At 34.3% G+C, this 12,842-nt stretch overlaps 1 protein-coding gene across 1 annotated transcript in view; it reads left to right on the forward strand.

Moving 5' to 3' along the window:
* The window catches only part of CSMD3 (CUB and Sushi multiple domains 3), a 602,810-nt gene that overhangs the window by 91,170 nt on the left and 498,798 nt on the right, over nt 1-12,842 (forward strand). The window contains exon 3 of the mRNA XM_071553967.1: nt 12,042-12,154. Coding sequence (XP_071410068.1) covers nt 12,042-12,154 — 113 coding nt within the window. The remainder of the gene's footprint in view (nt 1-12,041; nt 12,155-12,842) is intronic.

Consider the following 12,842-nt stretch of genomic DNA (forward strand, 5'->3'; position numbering starts at 1 on the left):
GCTAAAATGGACTGTACATCTTTACCCAGATTTAAGAAGAGGAGGACAATAAACTATATTGTCACAATGTTCTAGCTGTTTGGGGCTAAAAATACATACTGCTTACTTCATGTTTTTAATTCATTCTAGTGGCATTAAGGACTAGGATGCTTTCAAGTGCTCCAAAAATTATTGTTTTGCCCAGATCAGTTTTTCCTTCCAAGAAGCAGGCAAATCCACACCCTACAGATTTTTAAAGACTATTTGTACAATAGTGCAATGTCTGGTTCTTCTCTCTTTTCACTTCTTGATATTAAGTTCTTCTTGATATTTTTATGTATCAAAATATATTGACTGCTATAGGAAAGATAATTATTTATAAAGTCTGTTTTACTTCTGATTCTAAAAACAACTGGAGACTTTTATAATAAAAGTTTCACACTAATAATGGATGATGGCAGTTTTTAGAAACATGTTTTGCAAAGAATATAATGATGACACCAGAACCTGATGAGTACTTTATTGTTTAGTTCAAAGCAGCTGTTCAATTAAAAATGTTCAGCCATGACCATGATCATTATTTTAAAATAAAAGATTGCATGAACAATCTTTTGCATTTTGACATAGAAAAATTATCATTTGACAAAAATAAATTAGTTCGTAAATCAAATGTCAATTTTTTAATGAATTGTTGAATAAAGTATAAGATATTTTTATTACCATTTTCATTGAGAGTAAAACTTGAACAGTCAGCCACTTCTCAGCCTAGTTTGCCTTTTTAATAGGCTATTAAGACAAATTCTGTTTACTTATTTTAAACTGATTGAAAATATATATAAATATATAAATTTTAGGAGTTACTCCTACTCATATTTCAATTGGAATGCTCTTAAGGAAGCCTCTACATTTCATACTTTCTTCCTGAATCAAAGGGTAATTCCTTCCTTGGTAGGAAAATTGAAAGACCAAAGAACAGTTGAACTTTACCAGGACCTTGAAGTTCACTTTTGCAATACTCTCTGCTGCAATTCAACATCTTTACTTCTCAACATGTAGACATGAATGCACACAAGCACACTCAAACCCTGAAGAGACTCAAACTTAATTATCTACTATTCAGTAGAGAAGTGTTATCCCTTTCTAATACACTTCTGAGATTTAAAAAATGTTCGTTCTGAATTGGTAAGAACGAACATTAGAAGTTGTATCGACTTGACCTTGGCTGGCTGGCTGCCAGTTGCCCACCAGCCAGACCATCACTCCCCTTCAAGAACAGAACAGAAAATAAGGTGAAAAAGCCCTTGGGTCAATGTGAAGACAATGAGATCACTTACCACATTACTGTCTTGGTTGCTGCTGGGATAGAATTAATTATTCCAGCCAAAGCCAGAACAGGCAAAAATGATTGAATTTGGGGAAAATTAATTAATTACCAATTAAAAAGAATGTGTTGGTGAGAAACAAAGACATGAGCTGACCTATCTTCTCTCCATCTCCGCCATCTTCTTCTCAGACTCAACTTCACTCTGTTTATCTCTCTACCTTCCTCCTCCTCAAGCAGCACAGAGGAGATGGGGAATGTAAAGTTGCTACCTCCTTTTTCATTATGCTTTTCCCTATTCCAGCCTGAGTCCTCCGGGGGCTACAATTACTTCACAGAATATCTGAAGTATCTGCTCTTGTGTGGGGTCATTTTCAGGCTACAGGATAGATACATGCTCTGACACAGCTCTCCATGGGCTGCAGGGGAATCTCTGCTACCTTGCATGGTTGTATAGGTGGGTGCATAGAACATGGATGTGAGAAAAGGCCACAACATTAGAGTGGGTGGGAATTAGTTTTACTCTGGCAGTTAATAAAGCAGTCAGAAGTATATAATCATGGTAATATTGTTGATGTTTTCCATCAGATTAGATATAAAACTCTCAGATCTTCAGAAACCTAAATTCATATGTAGGATGTAAATATTGTTCTTTTGCTCTAAGAAACATCCATGTGTATTAATTTTTTTTTTTAATTGTGAAACTGCCTTGTTTTTGTTTGGTTTTTTTTTTCTTTTTTCATTCTTCTATCTAGCCAAGGGAAAAAAATTAACTCAGAAAACCCACCCCAAGTGTATACTGGAAACTAAGGATGTGTTTGTGTGAATGTAGAATCATAGAATCTTTATGCGTTTGTGTGAATGTAGAGTCACAGAATCATTATGTTCCCTTGGATCCTATTGCTGCTCACCACAGAGATCAGTGCCTGCGCCTCTTCCCCTCAAAAGGAAGTTCTAACTGCAGTGAGGTCTTCTGGCAGAATTCTCCAAGCTGAACAGACCAAGTGGCTTCAGCTGCTCCTCATACAGCTTCCCCTCGAGGCCCTTTCCCATCTTCTTTGCTCTCCTTTGGACACTCAGCTTTGTATTTTTCTTATATTGTGGTACTCAAAAGTGCACATGGTCCTCGAGGTAAGGCTGCACCAGCGCAGAGCACAGCAGGACCATCAGCTCCCTCGACTGACCAGTAATGCAGTGCTTGATGCACTTTGTACATCTGCTTGATGTAGAAATAGTCTTGTAAGATCAGTACAAGAACAAATAATTAAATACTAACAAAGGTTTTATAGCCTTTTTTATTTGGGAATCAGTTTACTTTCCCTGCTGTGATGATAAAGAATAAAACTCATAATGAGTTCTAAAATGAAATTTATCTCTCACCATAAGTTTTGCGCATTGACATGTTAAACATCATACTTCTCAACTTTGGCAACCTCTCAATTTCTTAAATATTGTCCTCTCAAATTTGATTTTTTTTCCCCTCCCATCAACTAGAGGTTCTGGAGACACTATATTGTGGCATTTCAGTTCTTAAGGGGGACTTATAAAACGTGGGGACAAATTTTAGTAGGGGCTGTAGTGATAGGACAAAGGTTAATGGTTTTAAACTAAAAGAGGATAGATCCAGACTAGATATAACAAAGAAATTTTTTACAGGGAGGGTGATGAAACAGTGGACCAGATTGCTCAGGAAAGTGGTAGATGCACCATCCCTAAAATTATTCAAGGTCAGATTGAATGGGGCTCTGAACAGCCTCACCTGGTTGACTATGTCTCTGCTTATAGTGAGGGACTTCGGCTTAAAGGTGCCTTACAACCCAAAGCTTTCTATGCTTCTATAATTATATTTAAATTAAGGATTGTGAAAAAGAACTGTCTCCCTAGAGAGATTAGGGCTTTTAAAACAAGCCTGAATCCTAGTATCTTATTCTCTGGACCTGTTCCTTGACTGGGAGAACAGCACTTTCTGACTTTGGTGCAAGTCATGAGAGTAAGTATGTTAGAATTGCATAGTCCTCCCTCCTGTGGTATTTGTGATAATTTAGATATGTTACTAGTTTTGGTGACAGAAGCTATTATGATATAGAATAATTTGAACTTGGCATAGTATGTCTTATGGACTGTTAAGATTTGGATGTGACTGCTCAGAAGGGCTAGTCCAGCTACCTCCTTGTAAGTTTTCAGGATTTAATTGCATAGAACCCTGAACAACCTGGTCTGACCTCAATGCTGCCCCTGCTTTGTTTGAGCAAGAGGCTGGAATAGTGACTTCCCGAGGTCCCTTTCAACCTGATTGATCCTGTTATCTTGTGCTGTGGAATGAATATTTTTAGACAGCCAAACAATCTTCTTACAGTAACTTTCACATGTATTTTTCTTATATTTAATATGAAAAAAATTCTATGTATTTATTTGGGAAAATTAGTGTAATTTTGGTAAACTGCATGGAAAAACTGTAACAGGATTGAAAAAACTCTCTTGTGGCATTCATGCTACTTTACAGTAGATACTGATAGGATAAAAGATGCTAAAATGTTTGAGCTGCAACTCAAGCATTAGGCTGTGGGATTTGATATACAAAGCCAATAGCATGAGATATACTTTAAACTGAATGACCTGTATGCCTTTGGGTGTGAAATATGACCTATTCAGTTTCCAAGAAGGAGGAGAAGCATTGGTTATTATTTTCTGGACCACTTTAAAGGTGCATGACCTTATTCAAAAGCAAAGATATATGTAATTAATAGTTGTATGTAAGTTTATTTTCAAAAATAATTTCTTTAATTACTCTTTTATATTCTTAGAAACACTGATGATGTTTAAATAATGCATTAATGACATAGAAGACACTTGTTTTATCAAAGGTCTTGGTGGTAAAATACAAAACTTGAGTATTAAAAGCATATTACCTTGCCTTTCCTAGCTTTTTTGTTGCCTACCACTTATGGCTGACTGCTACTGCTACTTAAATAGTTTTCAGAGCTTTTGAAAGTTTCTGCTGGTATGTCCTGTTTGCTGTTCAGTGGTCAGAGATGCTGTTGTGGTTTAACTCCAGCTGGCCACTAAGACCCACACAGATGCTCCCTTATTCCCTCACTAGTGAGAAGGGGAAGAGAAATGAAAGGGTAAAAGTAGGCATAAACAGTTTACCAGGAAGAGCAATAGCTGCACATGCAAGCAAAGCAAAACAAGAAATTCACTGCTTCCCATGAGCAGACAGGTGTTCAAATATCTCCAGGAGAGCAGAGCCCTGTCACATGTAATGGTGACTTGGGAAGACAAACATCACTCCAAACATCTCCCCTTCCTTCCTCTTTCCCAGCTTCATATAACGAGCATGGTGCCAAGTGGTGTGGGATATCTTTTCAGTCAGTTGGAGTCAGCTGTCCTGGCTGTGTCTCCTCCCAACTCCACATTTGCCCCCAGTCCCCTCACCAATGCGATAGCACAGGAAACAGCAAAGATCTTGGCTTTGTGTGAGCTCTGTTCAGTAGCAGTAAAAACATCCTTGTATTATCAACACTGTTTTCAGCACAAATACAAAACTTAGCCCCATATTAGTCACTGAGAAGAGAATTAACTCTACCTAAGTCAAAACCAGAACAGATGCTCACATGTCTGATGAATTATTGTGAAAGAGACATAGGCAAAAAAAGACCATAGAACAGACTGAAAGAGAAACAGATGCCAGATTTTATATTTCCATGGAAGAGAGCAACCAACACTATGACAATCAAAATATGGAATGTCCAATTAGATGCACTGAACTTTTAAAAACCAATCCTCAGAACCAAATATTTTATGAATGTTAGACAATAACAAATTTATGTCTAGAAAAAATCCTGGAGTAGCCTGTTACTTTAGTCGGTTAGATGCTGATCATAACAAATTCAGTAGTAAATTGGGTGAGAAGATCATGCTGTTATCTTGGAAAATACAAATAAGCAATCCCTTTCACTGAGGCCTTTTTATTTTTTTCCTTATTTTTTAGTTGTCTTGGTAATAATTAGAGTTAAACAAATGGCAAGCAAAAGACCTGATCTCAATAAATTTGACATTGAATCATTGTAACATCATGCTAGTCAGATATTAAACATAATCTTCTGCTACTTAGAAAAATAATAGAAGTGTATATGAATATGAAAACACACAGACAGCAGTGTAGCAGCTAATAATGTATTCATCAGCATGTAGTCCAAGAGGACCATGCCCCAGCAGTAACTTACTAAGTTTAAGATGTTTTTATTTGCCAAGTATTAAATGGTGCTGTCTGCATAAATAACAGATAACAAGTTGCTGGACATAACAGCAAATGAAACAATTGGTAGAAGGATTATAGTTAGCTTAACAGGAGAAATCCCCTAGTGATGCAGCTGCATTTGTTTATGTACTGTGGATTTTAAGAAAACTAGTCTCTGAAGATTATCAACTTGCAGAGGTATTGCTGAGAACAAAATTTCATCATGGAAGAAAAAAAGTTACATTGTTATTATAAAAAGAAAAAATATCATTAGAATTATTTTCTGTAAACAGCTAAATATGGAATAACATCTCTGTTGTCTTCAGAATGTCTGGCTTTATCTGTGGGGAAGATTCTCAAAGAGGGTATAAAAAGATTGATTTTACCTACTTCTATTTTATACTTGACATTTTGCTTATTATGCATATTCTTTTTCAGCATCCATCTTCTCTTTATGACAAGAAGAACAAACAGTTATTTTGAGATCAAATTAAAAGTCAGAATGGATAGGCTTTGAATCTCTTCAATTTTAGTCAGTTACAATAGGTTGACATGTTGTCATGTTTTACATTTTATGTTTCTGCATTATTTTATATGAATTAAGGACAAACATTTCTTACACCTTTCAGATTCCCCTAAGACTCTCCCTGCCATAAAATTTCTCTGAACTAATCAAAAGTTTATTGAGAACAAGTAAAGACTACTATTCACTTAAAAGATCTTTTGGTGAATCTCTCCATATACTATCTAATCCAACCTAAAATATTCTGGAGGAACTGCATTTTCTTTGGAAATCACTAACATACTTCAGAAAAGCTAGAATTTTGTCAACTTGAGAAAAAACAACAACACAACAACCAAACAAACAAAACCCAAGCCAAGCCAAGCCAAGCCAAAGAGCTGTTAATATACACTATTAAAAGTTATGTACTTAAAAGTGCAAACAATGCTTTATCAAGCAGCAAATATCTAAGATCTATGGTCAATGAGGAAATGCAGTCATCTTATTTATCACATCACAACCTCAAGGAAACAATTTTTCTAGGAGCACTTTTCTATAACTAATCGAGATGGCTATACATAACTTTAACTTTTTATGAAAAGATTGCTCAGTTTTGGTCCTGCTGCTGGGAGCTGGTCTTTCCTTAAGGCATGATGAGATGAGTTTAAAGTCTGGCATGCAGCTTTAACTTTACTTGATATATGGTTTAAGGTTTATCCCAAGAATCACAGTGAAAGCAGAAAAGAAATGATTGGTCAAACTTCAGAGTTTTCCGATAGGGACTCTAAAAGCTTGGAAACAACAAATCTAAAAAGATTTGTCATTTTAAAATGATTTTATAGGTGATTGAAAAAAAGAATGAAAGAAATTATAATAGGGAGATTATAATTACTAAATGGAAAACAGATTCAAGTGTTTACTGTCAGTGAGTTGTTTTTTTGTTTGGTTTTTTTTTTGTGACTCTACAGCACATGACAGAATATAGTAATTCGGAGGAGGAAGAGTCACAGTGACACACTTTGTAAATTACAGTTTTGAAAGAAAATAATTGTATTGTTTTCAATCACTTGCAAAAACATTACTATACATTTTCATATAAATTCTAGCATTAACAATATTTCTTAGAATTTGTTTATTATATTTGAATTGATGGGGATAGAGTATTCAGAAATTTCTGCATCCGTAAGACAACATTTTGTTTCAGACTCCATTTGACTTCTTCCATTACTGAAAAAATAAATAAGGATGGAGTCAGAGAACACATATGACACACCTGGAAACAGGTATCCTTTAGGTATTTTATTTTTGCATCAAGAAATTTTCTACACTTGCATCCTGAGTACTGAGAGACATCTGAAAACTCTAATAAAATCTGTCTTATTTTGTCAAAAAGCCTTTACAAATAAAAATATAACAGTGTATATAACATTTATTATTACTAATCTACTTCCAATATTACTAAGACTCATGCTCAATGTAACTAATTATGTTTTAAAAATCCCATGGATAATATAGTTTAAATTGTAAAAAATCTTCCTAGAATCTACCTGTTTTCACTGGTGGTGTTTTAATGCTTCTGATGTCCCTTTGGATCCTCCACTACTTTGGTGTTCTTTGGGAGGATAAAGATGGCACCACAGGGTAGCTGTGGTAAACAATCGGTAGGATTAATTCTTTGCCAAGGAGTATGACAGTGATGAAGATGTTCCTCTCCCTCTTGGGTCTTCTTGGAGTAATTTAATCACATATATCGTATGCCTTTTTCTCTGGCTTCCAGGTAATCAAGATTTATGTTCTCCAGTCTTGTATGATCAGATAATGAGAAATTTGTTGCCACATTCATGTTGCTGAAACTACTTTACAAAGCATCATAATTTTGCAGACAATTGTTTAAATTGTGAATACATATGGTGTCTCCAAATGATATATCATCTTTTATTTCACCATATTTACTACTGGAGTTTTAGTATTTCTATAGATAACAAGTTTTTCAGTATGAACGTCTGAACTTCTGTGGTAGAAAAGCTGATTAAATAAAAAGATCTCTTTACGGCACTCCCAGAATTATCTGTAGTCTTGGACTCACACGTGTCCATTTCCTGTGGGTGTTAGCTGCCTGACAAGCTTGTAAGACACTAGCAAGAACAAAACAGATTCCTTAATATGCAGCGTATGCATTTACAAATTTCTATCCCTGTGCTAGGTTTGATAATACTTTGTAGCTGAACTACATCATCTCAATTACTCAGTGGAATGTCACAATTCAAAATTTATTTCTTTAAGAGTTGAGACAGAAAGAATTGTATTTTCTTTTCAGACTTCCGTAGGAATTGTATTTTAGCTCCCGTGGTTTCTTGGTACACAAGCCAGTACCAGTTACTCACAGGATCTCTTTATGAGGTCAGGAAACACTAAATGAGCTCATTCCAAAATCAAAAAGGGAACGAAGATGTGGACTAGGTGAATGAAAAGCCCACCCAAAAACACAAAAAGAAAGCCTAGTATAAATTTCTCCTTTCAAAGTGGTAGACTGCAAAGGAATGGTTGAAGAACCCCACATAAGATGTAGGCACAGCTAGAATCCCTGAAGGATCCTGCCTGGCCTCCATCTCTCCAGAAGCACATGGTCATGTTGGTCCAATGTCAGGTTTACCAACTTTGTGCTGATATTTCAAATGTCTCAGTGTCTAAAACTGCAGCAGAGAATCATGTGAATAATTTCATTAGGCATTTTAAATTTGAAAAAGTTGATACAAATGGAATAAAATACATAAATAGAATGAAAAATGGAAAAATGCTGTAGATAAAAAACCCTTAGCTACTATGGGAAGTTTAAATTTTAAACATTTTTAATATGCAGATGAGACAAACTTAAGAAGATGTCAGCTCGTTTTGCATGAGTGTTCCACCTAAAATTTTACTTTTACCAGGGTAGTCAGTTAGACATTTAGTTGTGACTGATCTGAATAAGTGGTATATACATTATCTTACAAGTATTTTGCTTCTTACCTGACATATCTGTCCTGCAGTTATTATGTGCTTGCTGTGTTCCATTTTAAATGGAATGGAAACTATTCTAGCTAACATTTGGTTTGCAGAGTTTAACAAAGAAATGAGACTTAAGCTCTAAGATCAATGTCCTGTTGTACCCAATGAATAATACTCACGTAGTAGATTATTTCAATTGTCTGAGTGAATTACATTATAGTTCTTTCTGAAAACCTTTAGTATTTTACCGAGTGATATTTGCATGTGAATTTGTACTTACTAAAATTTTGATTAATTTTACATCCACTAAACCAAAAATAAAACCTCTGCATTTCTCCATATCAGTTTAAGTGTAGCAACCAAATTAAAGAAACAAGCTAATCTTTTCTGAATAAACACAGCATAATATTTATAAAAGGCCCACTTCTGAAAGCTACGTGGTATCAAATAGCTCTCATAATTGTCTTATTTTTCATGAGGAGCTCTGATATATATGGTCAGTTTAAACATCCCTTACCCATCTAAGCTGTGCATACGTGCCATTTATAAAATTAAATGCTTTGGGATAACTATGTATTTATTTTCTGCTGGATATGTGTTTATATCCACAATTCTTTCAAATTATTGAGTAGCTAAATAGTTACAAGGTTGACCTATTGTGTGATGCAAGTTACAGTTTTATTCAAATTATTAGTTTTGGTTTACATTAGGTCAGCTTATTTTCAAGTGTTGATACCAATGGATGAATGTATTTTTGGGTTGCTAACCAAGCTATTGGGAAAACTGCACTGATACTGACTATCAAAGAATTATGCATATGCTTGTTTGGGAGATGTAATTATTTCATTACTTTGTTTTATTGTTGGAACAAAAATATAGTCTCATAATCAAATAAAAATGCATTTCCCAAATCCTAAATATTCTGTAAATAATTCTTCATCTTTTCAAATTAACATAAATTCTTTAATCTAATCCTGGCTTAGTGACTTCATTCATAAAGATGCCAATGATAAAAAAAAGACTAGGCCCCCAGGTATAGACACTGCTGATTTGCTACATATAAATATGTGTATATGTGCCTCTTTAGGGGCCATTGCTTCTTTTGTTCATATTTTTAAATTTTCTGGTTATGTGATGTGAACTCTGTTATCATTTGGCTTTCACACCTGTCCTGACTGCAGCCAATGGCATACATAGACTATGTTATTGTGGTGGGATATTTTTGTTTGATTTGTTTTGTTTTCCAAAGATTCCTTAAGAAAAAGACATCTGTAGAATATCCATTTGTTTAGAGTATTTGTTAAGGACACCAAGTAGATAGTCAACAAAGAACAACATAAAACTTTTTAAGATCCCCACAGCAAATAAGTGTCATGGTAATTTACTGGTACACTACCTAGAACTCATCTAAAGGCATCTTAAAATTAAAAATAAATAAAGCATTAAATGAATGCTAATATTGCAATTACATTTTTTTTTTAGCAAGTCATTTTCTGACCTTTTGAATTCTGGTCTTCTCATCACTCCATGTCCTTTGCGCTGATGAGACTAGAGATACTGATAATGGCAGGACATAATTCATCAGTTAATTTGTGATTTCAGAACAAGACTGAGACTGAATTTCAGTAAAAGAAAGAGCAAATGTCTTAAAGCATCAGTAAACACTGCTGGTGTTTTTAATACTGATATCAAGCAAAATTAAATATATATACCATTTATTCCAATAAAAATATCAGAGTTTGCATATTTTAAGTGTCCCAAAGACCAGTGTATGTAGCTATATATATAATTGTATTTTTAAAAAACCCAAGCAAGCAAAATAACAAACTAAACCAAACACAGCAAACCTAAACCAAAGACTTCAAACAAACAAAAGAGTACATTGAATTTGTTCTAAGAATGAAAAGGGAAAATGTAAATCTTGAGCAACCTGGACTAACTCTGCCTTGAAGCCCAATTTGAACAGTAGATGGAACTACCTGAGCTCCACAGGTCTCTTCCGACCTAAAATTTTCTATAATTCTAAGTTCAAAGTGAAAAGTAAAATAAAAGCTCATCTACAAACATGTGAAAATAATTTTAATGTCAATCATTAATAAATTAAGTAATCCTAATTTGTTACACAATTTGCCACGTGTGGCTAACTGGGCTCCAAAGATATGTCTAGATTTCACTGGTGTGTATATACAGCTAAATTCTTCAACTTTACACATTTTCAACAGGTTAATACTGTGGACTTTGTTGGTCTGATATGAACTGTGGTGAGGTTATTCTCCCAGAATTGAGGAAGTTAAGTGTTGTCATATGTACATCAAATGAAAACAATGTGTAAAAATGAGCATCAGCAATTATCAGCAGTGCTGAGTACACAACAAATGAAACATAGTGGTTTTAATAGCACAAATCAAAACCGAACAGACAAACAACACAAAACCCACAAGCCCTACCAACCCTGTAATTTCTTGCAAGAGGACTTTCTTTATGGATGTGTGATTTCACAATTGTATTCCTTGGGTTTCCTTTTAAGTTGAAATCAGAAATTTCTTCTCTGAGGCTATAGTGATAGTTTAAATAATATTATTATGGAAAAAATCAGACATTACAAATTTTGACAGAGACTTGCGAAAAATTTCACAGTGCAATAAAATTTTGAACATAACCTAGAAAGTGTAAATTGTATGGTGGTTTGTTATTTGCTTGGTTGTTTTATTTTTTTCATCTACTGATAGTCTGAACCATTTTTAAATTCCAGTTTCTGTATCTTACTGTAACCTATATTAAGTACAATTTTCTCAAACGGATGTCCCTTATCTGTTTCAGTGTCCATGAAAGGTGATAAAATTGAACATTATTTCCTCAATTATCAAATAAAAATATTTTTCAAGTAATATGAACTACATACTTTTAAGCCAGTTGTCCTTTCCATGGTTAAATATTTTTGACAGTAACCTGTCACACACAATTTTATTTTTCTGACAATTAACCATGAGTTGTGCTTTTTTGTTTCTTAGGTTAACAGGATTTCATCTTCCTCCACCTGTGACAAGTACAAAATCTGTATTTTCACTCCGCTTGACAAGTGACTTTGCAGTTAGTGCACATGGGTTTAAAGTTTACTATGAAGGTAAGATATTCTTAACAAAATATTCTGGGTTTCCTTTTTTTTTTTCCTGGTCTCTATACATAACAAAACTAAACAACCCCCCAAAATTTACACAAGTTCACATTTATAACCTTATCCAAGTTACGATGTTTGTTTTTCATGCAATCGTTCAGATGCATAGATTCACATCTAAAATTAAAAGATTTAAAACTCTACCATCTATAGTGCCATCCAGACACAAATATTTTATGACCTTACCTTTAATAACGTCAAATTCTTTGAATTCTGAAAAACTTAATTCTGTTCCTTCTGACACAATCTTATTCAAATTAACATCAAGACATTACTAGTTACTCTTGAATTTCTGTAAATAGTGAAATTTATATCTGAAAGTTTTATGGATGAATTCCTTCTCTTCAGTTTGCATAGGAGAAATGCTGACTCAGTTCTCTGAAATGACATAAAGCTATTTCCCTATTGCAGTTTTCACAATTGTCTACAGTTTTCACAATTGTCTACAGTTTTCACGCAGACACTGAAGTAAATGAGCTGGAATGTGTATTCCTGAAGTCCAGAAGTTCATAGTATTGTATCTATGTTGTAGGAAGGATCTTGTTTATGATCACTTTAGTAGTGTTTTAAGAGCTGGTTTATATCATGCATTCTCTTTCTTAAGTCTATTTCTTGATACTGGGACTATAAACTGTAA

This window comes from Pithys albifrons, chromosome 4 (genome assembly GCF_047495875.1).
Source record: "Pithys albifrons albifrons isolate INPA30051 chromosome 4, PitAlb_v1, whole genome shotgun sequence".
Classification (NCBI taxonomy): Eukaryota; Metazoa; Chordata; class Aves; order Passeriformes; family Thamnophilidae; genus Pithys; species Pithys albifrons.